This window comes from Eptatretus burgeri, chromosome 11, assembly GCF_056783735.1.
Source record: "Eptatretus burgeri isolate ZD-2024b chromosome 11, Ebu_testis_v1, whole genome shotgun sequence".
In the NCBI taxonomy this organism is placed as follows: domain Eukaryota; kingdom Metazoa; phylum Chordata; class Myxini; order Myxiniformes; family Myxinidae; genus Eptatretus; species Eptatretus burgeri.
The window spans coordinates 61,155,299-61,175,747 of record NC_140971.1 but is presented as its reverse complement, the minus strand read 5'-3'; the positions used below and the strand labels follow the sequence as shown (position 1 = coordinate 61,175,747).

Below are 20,449 nucleotides of genomic sequence, written 5' to 3'. Positions count from 1 at the left end.
TCCAACTCGCCCGAGCCCAAAAAACTCTCCCGCTGCCACACTTCTCCAACTCGCCTTGACTCTTCTCCAACTCCCTTGACCGAAAAACTCTCCCGTTGCCACACTTCTCCAACTCGCCCGAGCCCAAAACTGACTAAATTCGCCCCGCGCTCGGCGCTTTATAGTACGTCAGGAGAACCCATATGCAAATTTCTGGATCAGAACGAGCTTGGGGGTGGAGCCACGCTCGCCCATTGGACGGAGAAAAAGGGGCGTGAATCTCCCCTGATCCTCGAATTTGCATATATCGATTCTACTCCGACACGTCTGGAGGCGGGGCCAAATCGCCCCGCGCTTGCTGATTGGACGGATCAGAAGTGGGCGTGTATCATTCCTGATCCGACTTCTCCTCGGAAAGGCCGCACTTTGTACCCGCGGCTCGGCGCGCGCCCTGTACGAGTCCAGGACAGCCTGACGCTCGGTGCCCACAAGCGGCGCGGGAATGGCCGCAGAAGGAGAGGCGAAGGTGGTGGAGGGTTCAAAGTGCTGGTCCATGGCCACGGTGACGCTTGGAATGGCGGTGATGCGATGTTTACGGTAGCGAGCTATGAAGGTAAAGGTCGTGGCTGTTGGCGTTGTTGTTGTTGTGAAGCGGCGTTGCGGTTGGTGGTTGTTGTGTGATGGCGGTTGAGACGTGGTTGGTTCAAAATAAAGATAGAACAGAAAAACGGCTATCTTAAAGGGTCGCAGCCCGAATGAATCACATTTATTCCCTCTAAACAACGGGTTTGGGGCTAACTACACATGTACTTACAGAGATATCTCACCTACGGGACCTGAATGGTGGTTTGCGAATTTCCTCAACCGCAACAACATATATATATATATATATATATATATATATATATATATATATATATATATATATATATATATATATATATATATATATATATATATATATATATATATCTTCTTCTTCTTCTTTCGGCTGCTCCCGTTAGGGGTCGCCACAGCGGATCACCCGTATGATCCGCATAGTGATTTGGCACATGTTTTACGCCGGATGCCCTTCCTGACGCAACCCTGGTCGCCTCTTACGACACAGGGATATGGTACACCTATTTTAACCGGGGTATACACCGGCCCAGTACACTGGTACTCATTGCGCTGACCTCGGAAGGATGACAGGCTGAGTCAACCCCCTGGTGTATTAATTCAGTGGCCCAACGGGGCTTGAACTCAGGACCTTTTGGATCCCAAGCCGCTGCCCTAACCACTGCGCCAACACACCAGGCTTATATATATATATATATATATATATATATATATATATATATATATATATATATATATATATATATATATATATATATATATATATATATATATATATATATATATATATATATATATATATATATATATATATATATATTTATCAATCCAATATTGCTGCCAGACCATGTCACCTATCCATTATTCATAAACACCCTGGTATCCCCAAGGCTTAGGGAATATGTGTGAAGTTTCCCCTCAATCTGTCCAGCTGTTCTGGAGAAAATTTTTTGTAGGTTTTTGGGTAAATCCAATGTGGCTGCCAAACCACATGACTGATGTGATAATTATCATTAAAACATTCTACGTGAGTCGTTGCTCCTATGCTGAAAATGTGTCAATGTGAAAAGCGGTTGCAAAGAAAAACACTCACGTTGTGTGTGGATTGACAAACAAACACACACAGACATCTTGAGAATTTCATCTTGCAGAATCTGAGTCGAGGTTTGACATCAAACTCTCCACCTTGTCAGGAGAAAAGGAAACAGAACAGCTCGGTGCGACTGGGTAAGGTGGGTACAGAAATTGATGCGTTTGGGACACGAGATTTAGATGCAAACATGGAATTTAGGCATTCAGCCTTTTCACGTGCAGTGTCAGCTGTGCGGCCATTTGAGGTAAGGGAAGGGATGGAGGGGGAACATCCACCAGAAACAGACTTAACTAGATGCCTCCAGGATTTTGAGGAGGGAGACAGTTTTGAGATTTCAGACGAGATTAGAAAGATGTTGTGTTCTGGTTCTCCACAGGGTAGACACACACTTGTATCGAGTTTCATGGAAGGAACCGTGATTGCCTTCAGTAGGATTAGCCTTCCATGAGGTTGAAGGAGAATTGTACGATCATAGGAGTCGTTTGTGTCCTTAGCAATGGTGATGGACAGGTTGACGGACGAGATCAGACTGGAGTCTCCATGGACTATGATGTTCGCGGATGACATCATGATCTGTAGGGAGAGTAGGGAGCAGGCTGAATTGAGCCTTGAGAGGTGGAGGTACGCACTGGAGAGAAGGGGAATGTTAGTCAGTAGGAGTAAGACGGAGTACATGTGCGTAAATGAGAGGGAGGGTGGTGGTATGGTGCGGTGGCAAGGAGTTGACGTGGGGAAGGTGGATGGGTGTCAATACTTGGGATCAACTGTCCAAAGTAACGGAGAGTGTGGGAGAGAAGTGAAAAAGAGAGTGCAGGCAGGATGGAGTGGGTGGAGAAGAGTTGCAGGAGTGATTTGTGACAGAAGAGTAGCTGCAAGAGTGAAGGGGAAAGTATACAAGACGGTAGTGAGACCAGCTATGTTGTATGGTTTGGAGGCGGTGGCGCTAACAAAAAGACAGGAAGCAGAGCTGGAGGTGGCAGAGTTAAAGATGCTGCGATTCTCGTTGGGAGTGACGAGGATGGATAGGATAAGAAATGAGTATATTAGAGGGACAGCGCAGGTAGGACGGTTTGGAGACAAAGTGAGAGAGGCGAGATTGAGATGGTTTGGACATGTGCACAGGAGGGAAGCGGAGTATATCGGGAGACGGATGTTGAAGATGGAGCCGCCAGGCAGGAGGAGAAGAGGAAGGCCAAAGAAGAGGTTCATGGATGCGGTGAGGGCGGACATGCGGGTGGTTGGAGTGTCAATGGAAGATGTGGAGGATAGAGCGAAATGGAGACGGTTGGTCCGCTGTGGCGACCCCTAACGGGAGCAAGCCGAAAGAGGAAGAAGAAGAAGAAGAAGGAGTCGTTTGTGTCCTCTGTTCTTCTAAAAGGACCCACAATCCACCACATTTCTATCCAAATATTTTTTTATGTCCTATTTCAGACAAACCTGATACTCAAATTCATGGGATCCCTCTCACGTTTTCAATGCAGTATGTTCAATTTCAAGAGGTAGTAAAAATGATATCCCGTTTCAAAACGTTTCCGAGGCAAAAATGACTTTGAAAATGCATTTAGAAACACCCATTTTGGCTGAATATGTCAGAGGTGGCACATTCGACTTCAAGCTGTCTCGCCTGTGTTCGATTTCTCACCGAATTTTTTACATCAACCTGGTTCTTTGCAGATAGTGCATTGCATCATTGAGTGTGCCTTCTGTCGGACGGGACATCAAGCTGCTGGCACTCATCTGCCAGCATTGGATTGTTGCTGCTGGTGGACTTTAAACATCTCACGGCATCATTCATACAGATAAGGCTTTTGTCGCCAGCATCCGAGTGAAATCCTAAATTCCTCCTGAACCTCCAAAGGGCCACTGCATCAGCGGCACAGCTGCTGTCCCAGAAATTCGAAGAAACGGTGGTCGGATGTTGCACGTGATTGAATGAAGAAAATCCCCACTGCTGGGAAAAATGTGACGGTGTGAAAATTAATTTCCTGTAACATTCGAATCCTGATGCCACCATGCTTGCTCAAACGAGCAGTAATGTTGTCAGTGGAGTCATTTTTTTTTGATGTCTCCAGATCCTTAAAATTGATTTCCTCATAATAATTGAGAGGGTTATAAATCCGCCCAAGGCCTCGCGAGAAAAGTCTGATTTTTTTTTTTCTTTCTCGTTAAATGAACCATCATTCGATTGATCAGCGCAATTGGCTGTATTTCACTTGTAACTGTGATCATTGTGATCGGTTCAGAATGAAATGCAAACCCTCTCTGATCACGGAGAGCTGCAGAAATGTGGAGTATTTGTCTTTTTAGCTCGGCTGCTTTGTCTGTTTTTTTTTTTTCACAAACAATCTTACATAATTGCTTTTTCCGAGTGTTCTCCATTCATATTAAACTTGCTTGCTGGACAAGCCCACAGTTAATTGTTACCGCTGATTGATTAAAGAATGTTGACCTCATCCATAGCTGCTGACAAAATACTTCATTAGCTGGTTTTAATCGCATGACCTGTTTTCTTCCAACATGGCTGGTCATCACGATTGATGTTTTGATCAATCTTTTTGTAATGTTCTAGTCCTCCCTCCGCTCCCCCCCCCCCCCAAACACTACACCCACAATTTTTTATTATTATTATTATTTGACATTTTATTTAGAATTTGGCAGAGTTCTGGAAAGAAATGCACTCACTCTTACATTCAGCATTTCTAGTTGGAAATGTACCATGACTTAGGGTCATCCCTCCGACACCCATGATCTTCTATATCTCATGAACACCTTCTCAGCTTTTCCCCATCGATTTGCAGTGTGCTTTCTTTCCTTCCCTCTCATGTCCATTCATCACCTGGTCACACTGACGTGTCATCCCACGGGCCCCACTGCTATTTCATTACATTGCATTCTTCGCTCTTCCGTGAGAGCTTGTGTGTGTGTGTGTGTGTGTGTGTGTGTGTGTGTGTGTGTGTGTGTGTGTGTGCTTTCTCTCGTGTGCATGGTTTCTTCTTGTCCTCCATCTCTCTTTCTTTCTTTCTTTTTCTTTGCCGACAGAGGGGTGAGTCTTGTTGGCTTAATGGTGAGAGGTTTTGGGCTTGGGATCCTAGGATCCTGAGATCAAATCCCACTCTGCTGTTGAATTAATACCAGGTGGGGTTAACTCTGCCTGTCATCCTTCTGAGGTTGGCAAAATGAGTACCAGCTTGCTGATATCCTGTGTCGGAGTGGTGACCCGTCCAGGACCGTGTCCAATAGCCAAGGAGACTGCTTTGGTAGCACCAACGCTCTGCACAGAGTGTGGTCACAATGGATGGATGGATGGGGTGATTCTTGGAAATACTTTTTGTAAGGTTTACCTGGCTGCACCTGGATGGGTTTGAAGGTAGAGGAGTATGAATCCTGTCCAGGTTCCTCCTGATAACTCTATGTTTGTTTATATGGGTTCCTCCTGATACGTCAGTGCTGTATTTTGTAAGTTATTACTTAAGAAATCTAAAGATTTCGTAAGTATATTGATGACTTTCGTCATCTGTTTGTGTGTTTGTTTGTTTGTAGGCACGATAACTCGAGAACAGAAGAAGCTACCAATGTCAAATTACACTACGTGATTCAGGAGGGTGATGGCTTGTGCTGATTAGATTTTGGTCAAAATCGGTCAAAGGTCAAGGTCACAGTGAGATCAAATATTCGATTTTTGATGGTTTGGTACAGAATCATCGTAGAAACTTCTGGTTTGCGTCGCTACCTTCTCAAGAGACAGCTTTTATTAGACAAGGTCAGAGGTCAAGTTGACGATTTCGTTAGTACCAGTCTATGACTGCTTATTTTATCACTTTGTGTAAAAAAAAAAAAACATGAAAAAAAACTGGAAGGGCACTCGGTAGAGCGAATGCCTCCACCATATAATGCCTGATCCACGAGAACATATCGGGTCCAAGCAATACATTTTTTGAAACATCAGGCAATGTATTGTTTTTGGCGCTATCTCTCAATGGTGAAGATTCACCAGAAAAACTGAATAATTCTCGTGTCCAGATCTCGATTCGGGTCTTCACCAAAATCGAATCAATCCACCCTTGCCACACACCCAACCTGTCCACCAAGTTTCGTCCAAATCCGTCCACAACTTTTTAAGATATCATGCTATATATCGTTTTCGCCTGATCTCTCAATGGAGAAGAATCACTTCAAAAATTATTATCAGATCTGGATTCGGATCTTCACCAAAATTTAACCAATTCTTCCTTGTCACACATCCAACATGTCCACTAAGTTTCGTCCGAATCCGTCCACAACCTTTTGAGATATTGTGCTATATATCGTTTTTGGCCCTCAAAGGTGAAGAATCACTTTAAAAATTATCGAAGCCAGATCCGGATCTGGATATTCACCAAAATCTAATCAGTTCGTCCTTGTCACACACTGAACCTGTCCACAAAATTCCATCCAGATCAGTCCACAACTTTTTGAGATATCCTGTACACAAACAGACACAAACCGACAGACAAACAAACAGACAAACAGACAGACAGACAAACAAACAGACAGAAAGAGGTGAAAACATAACCACCTTCACCTTCGGTGGTGGAGGAAATTCCATTTTGACCATTTTTCAACTGATCTATTAAGCAGGCCTTACCAAATTGCAAAAATGCCACGATTTCCTTTTGTAAAATAAATAGAAATTGTAAAAATAAATTTGCGATACGTTTGCAATTTCTTGATTGACATATATTCAGGAAGTATCTTGCTTAAGGTTTTGTTTATTGTTGGTTCATCATTATTACCTCCACCACCAAAGGTGAAGCAGGTTATGTTTTCACCCCTCTCTGTCTGTTTGTCTGTCTGATTGCGTGCAGGATATCTCAAAAGGTTGTGGACGAATTCGGATGAGATTTTGTGGATAGTTAAGGTGTATGACAAGGCCAAAGTTTTTAGATTTTGGTGAAGATCCAGATCCGGGTCTGGATCCGAGAATTATTTAATTTTTTTTCAAGTGAATCTTCACCATTGAGAGATAGGGGCCAAAAAGGATGTAGTACTGTATAGCATGATATTTCAAAAATGTATTGGGCCCGAAATGCTCTTGTGGATCAGGAATTACGTGGTGGAGGTATGCGCTCTCCCGAGCACCCTTCTGGTTGAAGCAATGTATTTCCCCTCTCATTGAGTGCCTGTGTGCCTACACGTAGACATTTTTGTGCTGGGTTCATGTTTTCTTGTCTGCACCTCATGCTATTGTGGGTCTCTTTTGGGTTTGGTGCTGTTTTTTTCCTTGCCTCTTTTTCTAGCTTGGTGTTGGCTAAACAGTTAAGGTGGCTCGCTCAAGATCTTAGGGTCTTGAGTTTGAGTCGATGTTAAAGCAATTGAATTAACATCAGGTGGGGTTGACTCAGTCTGTCATCCTTCCGAGGTCTGCAAAATGAATACAAGTGTATTGATAATAGAAGGCACTACTTCCAGCGGCACTACTTCCAGCGGCACAGCCACACCCCCAGAAAATGATGCAACCAGCAGCCACAGGCTGCACATGATTGCTACCTCTTTGTATGTCTGTTCATTCCACACTGTCTCCTCACTCTTCCATGGACCTCGATTCAGTAAAAATGAAGAAAAACAAAGTGTGAGGCATGCTTAATGCCCATTTATCAGCACATACCATTGTGTGTTCTCGGTAAAGGTACTGTCACACCTAGACGATTTAGCCAGCGTATGCCGACTTATGAAAAATTTGTCTAAAACGCCGGCACACGTCGAATACATTATGGGTAAGTTTTGTGTACTTTAAGAGCACGCTGAAAAACACTGCCGTACGTCGTAGTACGCTGGCTTTCATCGTTGTACTTTGCGGTTGTCCATCAAATTTTAGCATGCTTGAAATTTTACGACGTATGCCAGCGTATGACTCACACGTTCCTCTACGCTGGCCATAAGTTGTAGGCACGTTATGCGATCGTTGACACACGTCGAGGCACGTTACTTGTAAGTTACTCATAAGTCGAAACACGTCGAGGTAATGCTTAGCGTACCCAAAACTTATTTCTAACTTATGAGTAACGTGCTTTGAACCTATATGTAACGTACCTCCAACGCATATTGACGTATGTAGACGTATTTGATTGACGTCTTCCGGACGACCACAGAACTTACTGAACGTGTTTCTAATTTACAGCTACCGTATAATGGTGTATTGGCAGCGTTTAAAAAACAACAATAACTTCCGATATTTCGTCACGTACCGTTACGTCATGTCCGATTGCCTCTTCAGTTTGCTCATGTCTTATTCTTAGTTCCTCTTCTGTGAATATTTTCTGTTTGAGGATATTGTCACGTCGATGTCGAAACTTAAAAGCAAATGTCCGAATATATTTTAAAATTCGTGATAGACTAAAAAAAAAATAAAAAACCAACAACAACAACAGCTTCAGATATTTCGTCACGTGCCTTCACGGAGCCAAGAAGAAAAAAAAAAGAAAATGTACCTTGATGGAGAAAATGAGTTCCGGGTTTGCTAAACATTACCTCGACGTGTTTCGACTTATGAGTAACTTACCAGGAACTTGTGTCGACGTGTGTCAACGATCGCATATCGTGCCCACAACTTATTCCCAGCGTAGCGGAACGTGTGAGCCATACAGCGAGTACGTCGTAAAATTTTCAGCATGCTTGAAATTTCACGACGTACTAAACGTACCACGAAATATGACAGCGCACTTCATCGTTTTTCAGCGTGCTCTTAACGTATACTCAACTTACCCATACCGTATTCGACGTGCGCCAGCGTTTTAGACACATTTTTCATAGGTCGGCATACGCTGGCAAGATCGCCAAGGTGTGACTGCGATGTTGACACTTCCATTTCTTTGAATTATGATTTGAATCGTTGTGTGGCAGCCTTTTAATAGGCTACGTCACGTGATCGTCGGCGATACGTGCAGCGCGCTATGCATAAGTTAGACTATCGTTGGGCATAGGTTGTGAACGCCGACAACAGGCTAAGCATTCGTTGGTATAAGTTATCTATAAGACAACGAAACGTTCTGTGCCCGTTACTAATATGTTATGCATACGACCAACTCGTTATGAATTCGACCAAAACTTTAAAAAAAAACATCAAAATTTCAGCGTACGCCAACGTTTTACATACATTTTTATACGTTGCCATTGCTGGCTAAATCGTCAAGGTGTGACAGCGCCTTAAGCAGCAACACTTACGACCGGGATTAAAAGCAAATTTTTCACATGAGCAACAACAATGGATAAATCCATTGTACTAAACGACAAGTAAAAAAATCTGAAAAATCTCTGGTTTGCATGTTCGTGGTCTGAGTTGAACCCCTGGCTTGTGATGTGGGGAACTCGGGTTCACAATCCCATTGCTAACGAATGTCCTCGTAATTTACGGCAAAGTACCCTGATATCCAAAAGTCTTTGTTCATCATCTTGTTTCTGAACACGCTCCTCAATCAATCAGCCTTTTATCAATAAAATAAAAAACTTTTTTGACATTTATCATAAAACATGTTTTTTGCAACTTGCTATTGACAAGACATGGGGGAAGGCATGGCATAATCATATTACTTAGACAATTAATATGCATAACTTCAACCATGAATTGCACCCTCAGTGCCACTGATTAAAAAAAAAAAATACATCACATGTTGCAATTTGTTCTGGAAGCAATGCACCTCAATTCGATGATAAACAGTGGGCCAGCTTGCTGCCCTTTATATCAAGGAATAAAGTCAACTTCTTACAGCATCTTAGGGCAAAATCGATTTCTTCTGTCCAGAACCATTTATATTTTCTACTTAATAATGCACACTGTATTATCGGTGAGGAGGCTTTTCTCTACTCCTGGGACTTGTTGGCCCTCATCAGTGTGGACCTTCCAGGAGGAGCTTCTGCTCCATGATGACGATGGCCGACGAGCCTGAAACGTGTGTCCATGGATGCTCGCTCTCCCGGGTGGACTGGTCTATAAAATTGAGAATGAAATTCTCTTCCTGGTATTGGCTACGATACAATCTTACGGAGATGTAGGGGGGCTGTAGCTCTGCTGAGCTCATACCTAATTGCAAAGCCTATGCAGCTGTTTAAGCAGAAGAGCCTTTTTTTAATTTTAATTGTCCCTGACTTCTCCCAGAACTGTTTTGTGTACCACAGACAGGTTAATGGGTGGCAGATATTTCCTGTTGGTCAGGATGCATGCAGCAATAGCTGATTTGACACTCGCTTCCTGTTATCCACGACAGTGATGGGGTCTGACTTCAACATACTGTATAAACCTTTCTCACAATAATTAATGTACAAAGTGGGGAATGCATTCCTCATGCCACCACTTTACCTGTGATATGTGGCTTTTTACCTTCAACATTACCTTTTTTTTGGTTCATGACAGTTATGTTAAAATACATGAATAATATATATATATATATATATATATATATATATATATATATATATATATATATATATATATATATATATATATATATATATATATATATATACATATACGATCATCATCATCAATTGAAAGCCATTTCCATGCGTGCCTACACATTGAAATCTTATGTATTATTTCCGAGTTTGTGGTTTCGTGTCGCGCTATCTTCGACTTTGTTCTGCGCTCGAGTAACGTGATATTCGGCTTACATTATCTCAAAGACCATATGAGGTGCATGGTACAAAAAAAGTAAATAAAATGGTTCTGAAACAGTGAATCGTATTCCATTTACTGCATTAAAGTAAAATTACTGCTGATACTCTGCATCAGTTCCTTTCTCAAACACACCCACCCCAACATGTCGCTCAGAGCGCGGGTTATGCTCGTAAAAATAAAGGATGTGTTTTAGAGTTTTATTTTTTTTTCTTACCTTGTCTGCACTTAACTGCATTTTTGTTTCCTTTTTCACAAATTTTCTGGAATTGGAATATCAAAGTTTTTAGCAGATGTGCCAGTGGATTACTTTACAAACTCTGTTGTGTCGTTGTGTGTGCAGCTGTTCTGACACATTTTTTTGTGTTCGGTCAATAAGCGTCACATATCATTCTCTTTGCTAACCCCACCTCCACCCCCCACCTGTCTGGTTTTTTATCCCCCGCCGCGTGGCGGAAGGGGGATATTGTTGTCACCCAGGTCGTCCGGCTGTCCGTCCGTCCGTCCGTCCGGGCTTCAACATTTATAGCTGTGAGTGCGATAACTCATAAACTGTTCGCCATATAAATTTGAAATTTGGGTCACACATGTACCACCTGAAAAGGAAGGACCCTATTGCTTTTGGGTGTGGCCGGATCCAAATGGCCGACTAGGGCGGCCATCTTGAAATTTATTTTTTTTTGTAATAAATGGAAAACCGCTTATCTGATTTCAATTATTTTTGGTTCCTACGTTCCTCACCCCTGGGGAACTTTTTTGAGATGATGACCAAATGGTGTCTTGTTTCCAATTCACCTCCCTCATTATCTGGAATATGTATGACCTTTTTCATTCAATGGCGGGGAATTCCCCATCTCTGATGGTATTTTTTTTCCTCCTCTCCCCCACCCTTTTCTCTCACTCTGCCCTCCTCATTCCCCCCTCCTCATAAAATCAGCACTCTCCACCCACACACCTCTGTCGCTCTCTCTCTCTCTCTCTCTCTCTCTCTCTCTCTCTCTCTCTCTCTCTCTCTCTCTCTCTCTCTCTCTCTCTCTCTCTCTGTCTCTGTCTCTGTCTCTGTCTCTGTCTCTGTCTCTGTCTCTGTCTCTGTCTCTGTCTGCGTGTGTGTGTGTTTCTCTCTCTCTCTCTTTCTCTCTCTCTCTCTCTCTCTCTCTCTCTCTCTCTCTCTCTCTCTCTCTCTCTCTCTCTCTCTCTCTCTCTCTCTCTCTCTCTCTCTCTCTCTCTCTCTCTCTCTCTCTCTCTCTCTCTCTCTCTCTCTCTCTCTCGTTCTCTCTCTGTCTCTGTCTCTGTCTGTCTCTGTCTCTGTCTGTCTCTCTCTCTCTCTCTCTCTCTCTCTCTCTCTCTCTCTCTCTCTCTCTCTCTCTCTCTCTCTCTCTCTCTCTCTCTCTCTCTCTCTCTCTCTCTCTCTCTCTCTCTCTCTCTCTCTCTCTCTCTCTCTCTCTCTCTATCACACACACCCCTCCCTCCTGCAGTGAATAGCAATGTCGGTTGGTGAGGTGTTGCTCTCCACACCTCCTCCGTAACTCCCCCTTCCCCTCTCACCCTACACCTGCCTCCTTTCTCTCTCCCTCCCCTTCCCCCCCCCCCACACACACTTTATTGACCCATCAGGGATGTGACAGGTTGTATTTGCTAGTACATACATATATTACGGATTAATTATTCATCAGTTATCTCTTTATGAGTGTCAGCATTAGGATTGTAACCCCAATTTACAACAACCAGAATCGGATGTTGAGGCAGACCCTTTTCGTGTTCATCCTTGTGTCTGTCTCTTCTCACCATTTTCCCAGTGTATTTATCTCTCAAATCACCCCCATTGTCATTTCACATAATACAACTCCACTTCAACATGGTGCATTTGCATAAGCAACGTACTTTGGAGGAATGGCACTTCCACATGACCTACTTCAGCACTATCAAATTGCATGCAACCCAATCGTGGGCTGAGGGGCAGAGACCTCCCAACCAGCGGTCGTGGAACCACGCAACAAAAGGTGGTGAAACTCACGTACACTCAGGGCGAAACACAGAGACACCACGGTGACTGCACATATGAGTGACTCAGGGAGACGCCATGGTGTAGAGATCCAGAGAGATGCCAAAACAGACATGCCGAGCGGATGGAAAATGGTTTTCAAGGCGAAAAGGCATCTGAAGGGCGAGCCTGCTACAAAGCACCACTGGCTTATCTGCCCAGCCTGCTGGACCAGCCTGCATTGCACCACCTGATGCTTAACCACAGGGAAGACTGCACACCCTGACACCACACACCATTTTCAACTATTCCGTTCACCCTCTGTCTCTGACAGAGTCTGCCCATGTAAGAATAGACTAAGGATAGCCATTAGCAACAATTACTAATGAGGTTAAGTGCACCGTTCGGGTTTCTGATTTTTATTTTATATTAGCTTTCTGTGCCATCATCCCCATTATTTCCTTGACCTGTTGTTTTCAAAGTTTATTTCTGCATATTTTGAGCTGTGGCATTGTCCTTCAGTGTGATCAAATTCCCCTCACAGCCATGCTTGCACTGAAACAGCCATGGGTTTAAAAATAATTTATCCTCTGCACCACACCACAAAGCATTCATGTGTGCGAAACACCTATGATCGGCATTTTTGTAGTTAATCTCTTGTGTTCTAGCATACGAGTCCATTACAATATCATTTGTAGGAGCATCATCCACTTCTACCCATCATGTCCCTCCCCTTGGAAAGTTGACCTGTGCAAGTCTTGATGTAATAATGTTGATTATTTATCATCACAAAGTTTTACATTGGGACGGTAGTCATTCTTTTGGCCTTTGTAATTGATAATGCATTTGTTCTCTTTGAAAGAATTGAATCTAAACAACTGCAAAGACCTTTATTTTCAAGTTTATTGAAGAATGTGCATGCATCCTCTTTGTGAATCACAGGTTTCGAACTGCTCCATTGTGCTGACCCTGGCACCCCGACCTTTGGACTCCGCCTCACTGATGAGGGTGGCCTTGCCGGTAGCAGTATAACATTTGCCTGTGAGCCAGGGTACACGCTACGAGGAGAGCCTGTGCTCACTTGTCGTTTGGGTAAACGTCGTATCTGGGATCACTCTCTTCCCACCTGTGCTGGTATGCACAAGTGCTAAGCAAAGCCAAATAGATTTTACGCATTTAGTCAAGGGGCAAAAGCCCAGCGATGTGCTTGCCTGTATACGTGCACATTTGTCTTTGTATGTATGTATGTATGCTTGTATGTGTATAAGTGTTTACTGAATAATTTAGCACATTGTACACAAAATGCATTGCTGTTTTGCACCCATTATACCAATAAGCACTCCACATAACATGTCCAAATTTCAATGAATATCTAACTGGTGATCAATGTGCATTCACATGTACTCTGTGCAGCGGAGTGTGGAGGAGACATCAAGGATGAAATATCTGGCACTGTTCTATCACCTAATTATCCTGAGCCTTACGGGCATAACCTCGAGTGCATTTGGATGGTTGAAGTAAATCTGGGGTACATCATCAGGTAGGTGTGTACACCTTCAACACTTATTTTCCACCCACATTCTCAGTTCAAACTAGCGCAAGTTTTTCAACTTTTCCCCTGCTCTCATGCGATTTTAAAATCTGATCCTTAACTTTGTAGACCCTTTGATCCTGCAATACAGTGAACCCTCTTGAAACTCCATAAGGTGCTATTTTGTTTTGTTAGTGTTCATGAACTGTTAGGCATGTGGATTGTATATGATATATTCTTAATGAGAACATTTTGTCTTTGCTTCCTCTAGCAAAGATTCCTCCACCAAAGATTGCATGTGTATTGACGCTCCTTTTGTGTCCCACAGCCTACGCTTCAGCACTTTTGACACGGAAGAGCTGCACGATGTACTGAGGATATGGGATGGCCATGTGACCAATGGCACTCTACTACGGGAGCTCAGCGGCTCTGCGATTCCTGAAGACGTGCACAGCACGCTGAACTTTATCACTTTGCACTTTGACACAGACTTCTTTATCAGCAAAGCCGGTTTTTCCTTGCACTTTTCAAGTGAGTGAGAGTGAATGTTCAAGTTTTTATTCAAGGAGCAGCAGCAATTGATTCAATCTTTTGGAGAAACTGGGGTGCATTGAGACATCCTTTTTTTGCAGTTATTATTGGCAAGTGATAGGATATTAAGTGCCATTGTGTCCCCATGGCAGCCCATTTCCTCCTCACCTGGCAATATCATACAGATATGCCTGACTGGGACATTTCATCATCGAGCATTTTGTCATTTTGGAAGAAAAATGGTGTATGTGCAGAACATCCCATTATGTTTGCCTGACAAGATGAAACCATTATGTTAGTAGCACATCCATATAGATCCTGCCACAATATATTATACGCAGTGTGTCCCCAAAAAATGTGACAAGTTTTTATCTGCTTTGAAGAACCTTAATGTGAGTGGTAGAAACGTACAGTACGGAATTTTTATTTTTCAGAAAAACGAATTTATTTTTCTCTTTTAAAGGATTCATTTGCAACATTGAATTAGTCTGCAGCACTTGATGGACACTGACCAGTGCTGTCGCATTGAATTTTTCATTCAAATCGTTGATGTGTGAGTGAATAGCATGTTTAATCATCAGTCATGAGTGCATGACATAAACCTCTGACATCGTGTTTTAAAAATAAAATAAAATATGATTACCATCTGTACAACGGCATGTTCAGCAAACGCAATTACCATTTTTAAGGAATTGGAAATGCTGTTGATTTTTGTCAAATTGCTTTTTCACTCAACAAAAATAACGCCGCAATGGGGCCTCACCGCGAGTCACATTTACGGACACTTTTATATTTTGGTGGATCCTGTAAAATGAAAGCTGTTGCGGTAACTTCAAAAAGCTACATTTATATGCTGAACACTTTCTTCGGGTGCAGTCTGGATAATTTGGAAGACGCTTGGTTCCAACAAGCTGGTGCCACAGCAAACTCAGCCGAATCTTACACATCGTGTTTGTGGGTATCACTCTCCCAATATTCTCATCACCCGCACGTCTCACGCAAAACTCTTCGTGCGACGATTGAAAAAATGATTCGGAAATAAATATTGAGAATAGAAAAATAAATAAAAACTATAGAACATCAGCCACCCAGACTCCACATGATCTGTGCACAAAACGCAGGAAGAAAATTTGATTATGCATTCAAACAAAATTCAAGTCTATATTATGTTTCTTGCCTGTTTAGTGACATATATTTCTCATTTCTAACATTGTCAGAAATAAAATGGTCATGGTCCACCAAAGACTGCCACATTTTTGTCGCTCATGCCACAAGAAATGATGGATGTAAAGTTTAGTGATAATGTGATCGAAATCTTGTCATTTTATGTCAACATGTATATTTAGATTGCATTTGATCTGAAAGCATCTTTGTCATACCATGGCAGCAAAACTGATTATTTGGTTATGGACAGGGGTTCACACAATTTTTATTTTAGTCCGTTCTCCAGTGAGTACCAGCAGAAATGGTCTGGTACTCACGAAAAAAATACATTAGCTTCGGGCATGCTCGTCTGCTTTTCCAAGCCCCACTCCGATTTTTATGCGCCTTTCAGCTTAGTATGCATCTCACTCCTCTGTAAGTGCTCTCTCAGAACATCCACTCCAGACGAGACACTTGCAAGCCGCGCTTTTTTCATTCTGGATGCTCCTGAACCTCTTCTTCCTCCTTGTTTGTGCATTTTGCAAAGATCTTTTTTTATCTTGTAAGTTATAAACTTACAATTAAACTTATGAATTATGTTATCATTTATAAACTTAATTTTGTACACTTAAATTTTGAAATCACAGTACAGTACATCACAATTGTCACGGAAGAATCTTACCGACCCGAGTTGAGAAAACCTTCCATCAAAAGCCTCTGTTGTGATGGTATGCTTTTGCGCTTTCTTAGCATCTTTGAAGTACGCATTTAGTTGTTTTTTTTTAACCGTGCATGAGTACCTGAGTACCACTTATGTGAACCCCTTGTTATGGCCTCAGCCAAGACCTGGGATTAAACAACTTTGTTGAAGGCTGAAGCAAGCACCCCTTCCTCTTCCCCACATGTGATTCATCTAAAAACATTCTTCCAGCGTGATGTCAAATAGGATACCTTTTTCTTCGTTTTTTCCTCCCGATTTGACCAACTATTTCTGCTCATGACCACTCGTTAAAGCATGTGGGGGTCGGTGGGACAGGGGTGGTATCACTGGCCTTAGAAATGTCGGTTCACTTAAGGATTAACTGTATAAAGCAAAACCAGGTCGGCCTGTTTTAAAGTCAAAAACACCACTGCCGAATAAATGGTCACTGTGAATTTTGTCATTTTCACTTGATACTCCTAACTCCATTGTATCGTAAAGTCTAAGTTTGCTGACTTTTTAAATAACCACAAAACTCATCATCATAATTTTTAAGAAGCAGCCCTATTTTAGAAGGCTATTCCTGTGTTTCATGTGTACCTTTGTTATAGACTTTTTGGATAGCCATATGTTTTGTTTGCTGTCGGACAGAGGTCAAGACAGTTTAGAAAGTCACTTGGCCATTGTGATTGAGTATTACTTTGAGGTAAAGGGAAAGTAACTTAGACTCAATTTGCCCACTGATGCTTTTTAACTGTATAATCAGCTTTTGAAAAGCACCATGGGAAGTATATAATGTCAAACAACAGATGGGACAACCATCTTGCTGTGACAGATGGCTCCGAAGCTTCAAAAGCATGAAGTTTTGGTCACAACAGATCCTGTGCTTTCAGTGTCCTTTGCACATAATCCATATGCATGGTATTGGATGTGCCTGTGTGCTCATTATCTCCAACATGAACCCTGGATTTTATTTTTGCAGCCTTCCTGGCATCGGAGTGTCACGAACCTGCAGTTCTCCTTAATGGCTCAAGGAGTGGGCTTGGTCGCAGCCCTGGAGATGTGGTGAGATTCCATTGTGATCCGGGTTATGAAATGAAAGGCCAGGCTGAAATAGTGTGCATACAGGAGTCAAACCGATTCCACTGGCAACCTGACCTACCCACGTGCATAGGTAAGGCAATGTTAAAAGTTGATGACTACCCTTCCAAAAACCATGCCTTCCCAGTTAAGTTGAATGAAGTGATCACCCGACATTTGCAGGCAATACAGAATTCAATATATCCAGTAACAAAACATTTTTTTTGACAATCAAACTGATTAGTTTCCCATGAACTAAGCATCCACAAGATCATCAATATGAATCGGTTATTATCCTCACTGAGGTTTTCACCACGCGGTTTCATTCGTGTTATGCTGCCGTGCACCTTCCCCTTTCTCGAGGAAAGCATGCTAAATGGGAAGTGTAATTAAATATAATATCAAATTATACTCAAAAAATGAGCATTGCTCTGTCACACCAAATGCTCACACATATAGCAAATAGGTAACTCAATGCTGAAAAGAATAGCTGCATTCTCCTCTCGTGGCCACTTATTTAAGTGTTTAATGTTTAAACATTCAATGAGAGGCTGGAATACCAACTCAGGGACTGGCTCATTTAATAAGTTATCAGGAAATAGTCCATTTTTCACTCGACAAATTCATTTGGAACAAGAATGGCACTCGGTTGAGCGCATACCTCTGCCAGGCTGGACAGGTTTATGTTTTGTATCCCACTGATGAACCAGATCTGCTGACCTGAACCAAAATTATAATCAGCTCGTTCTCGTCATCTAGCCAAGTCATCCGCCAAGTATTGTCATAATCCATACAAAACTTTTTTGAAATATTGTGCTATATATCGTTTTTGGTCCCATCTCTCAATCGTGAATTAATCCATCCATCCAATTGGAACCATACTCTGTGCAGAGCATTGGTGCTGCCTTAGCAGTCTCATGGGCTATTGGGCACAATCCTGGGCAGGTCACCACTCCAACACAGGATACCAACAAGCTGGTACTCATTTTGCTGACCTCAGAAGGATGACAGGCAGAGTCAACCCCACCTGGTATTAATTTAACAGCAAGCAGGATTTATAACTCAGGATCCTGGGATCCCAATCCCACCACCCTTACAATTAAGCCAACACCAGGTAAAATGTTGAATGAATAATCACTTACAAAAATTAAAAATAAATTCGTCCAAGTTTCGTCCAAATCCGTCCATAACTTTTTGAGATGTCATGCTATATATCATTTTTAGCCCCATCACTCAATGGTGAGGGATCACTTAAAAATTCTCCGATGCAGATCCAAATTCAGATCTTCACCAACATCAATTAAATTCTTTCTTGTCACCCATCCAAGCTGTCCAAATTTTATCCGAATCCATCCACAACTTTTTGAGATATAGTGCTGTATATCGTTTTTAAACGTCCCTATGTCTCAATGGTGAAGAATCAACAAAAAAATTATCAGATCTGGATGCGGATCTTCACCAAAATCTAATCAATTCATCCATATCACACACCTAACCTGTCTACCAAATTTTGTCCAAATCCATCCACAACGTTTTCAGATATCCTGCTCACAGGCAGACAAACAGATAGAGAGACAGGGGTGAAAACATAACATCCGTTCACCTTTGTTGGGTGAGGCAACTAAAATGGCACTCGGTAGAGAGTATCCCTCCACCTGGCTGAACGGTTTACATTTTGTATCCCACTGATAGGCTGGATCTGCATCAGGACCTGAACCAAAATCTAATCGGCTTGTTCTTGTCACCGACCCAACTCATCCACCAAGTGTTGTCATTATTCCTCCAGAACGTTTTGAAATATCATGCAATATATCATGTTTGGCCCAATCTGTCAATGAGGAAAAAACACTTTTGTAATTTAAAAAAATTCTCGTATCTGGATCTTCACCAAAATCTAATAAATTTGTCCGAGTCACACACCCATCCTCTCCACCAAGTTTTGTCTGAATCCATCCATAACGTTTGGTGATATCATGCTATATATCATTTTTGGCCCTATTTCTCAATGGTGGAGAATCACTTTAAAGATTCCAGTATCTGGATCTTCACCAATATTTAACTAATTAATCCTTGTTATACCACCATGTCATCAAATTTCGTCCGGATCCGTCCATAACTTTTTGAGATATCCTGCTCACAGACAGACAGACAAATGGAGGTGAAAACATAATCTCCCTACACCTTTGGTGGCTGGGGTAATGCAGCTACATCTTATCGTCAAGTCATACATTTTATGTGAGTAAGCAAGTTAGCACAATTTTTTTTTTTTCTGTGAATAGAAGAATTTTCACAATTTAATCTTATGTATCGTTATTTTTCGACACAGAACTATGTTATGCATAATTGTCTGCCTAAAAATGAAGCCCAACATAGAATTAGAAAATGAACAGTTCTGCTTAAAATGTTCACAGGAGGAGGCCTTTCGACTCACAAAGCCCCTGTCATCTCCTGATTCCTTACTATCTTGGGACACAAAACATGATACATGGACCTGTTTCTTTATTTGTTAACTGGTAATTCCCACAATGCCCACACAAAACAATCGGATATCCCAAACATATGGACATCACAACTCGTACGCAACTGTCTGTGTCCTTAAGTGAAACTGAGACATGATGGTGTAATGGGAAAGACCATCTTCTCTGCGTCTGGGAGATCGGCAGTTTGTAATTCTGGCCTAACTAAAAAAAATTGTGCGTGCTGCACTACCTTGCTTGAAGCTGTGTGTTTAAAATAGGATTGAACATGGACAAACAACCATGAGTTGGCAACCATACAGAAGCTTTATGCCGCGAACGGCCTCATCTTGCATTGAAGTTCCTGATAAGAGAACTCATGTAGTATTATATATTGTTACGAATCTGGAAGCCATGAGCACTCAACATACAGGTCCCTATAGAACAGTTATATCGGTCAGTATGTGTTTCTAGTTAGGGCCCCCTACCTGTGTCTAATGGGTAATTAAATGTTCATGCGCTACGGAGTGACTTTGATAGTCAGGGTTTTCTTTTATTATTACATCCATAAATCTTCTCCAACAACACCAGCATCACCCTCACCTTCACCTCGATCTGACCAACGCCATTGCCTGTGTGCGTGTCAGCACGTATGTGGGCGGAGCCCACGCAGGATAATGTTCCTCTGCC

At 42.2% G+C, this 20,449-nt stretch overlaps 1 protein-coding gene across 4 annotated transcripts in view; it reads left to right on the top strand.

Moving 5' to 3' along the window:
* Nucleotides 1-20,449, top strand: part of LOC147017206 (CUB and sushi domain-containing protein 3-like) — an 879,227-nt gene that overhangs the window by 523,207 nt on the left and 335,571 nt on the right. For all 4 annotated transcript variants that reach the window (XM_085846657.1, XM_085846658.1, XM_085846656.1 and 1 more), the window contains 4 exons: nt 13,261-13,452; nt 13,732-13,858; nt 14,178-14,380; nt 17,206-17,397. In XM_085846657.1, the coding sequence (XP_085702783.1) occupies nt 13,261-13,452; nt 13,732-13,858; nt 14,178-14,380; nt 17,206-17,397 (714 nt within the window). The remainder of the gene's footprint in view (nt 1-13,260; nt 13,453-13,731; nt 13,859-14,177; nt 14,381-17,205; nt 17,398-20,449) is intronic.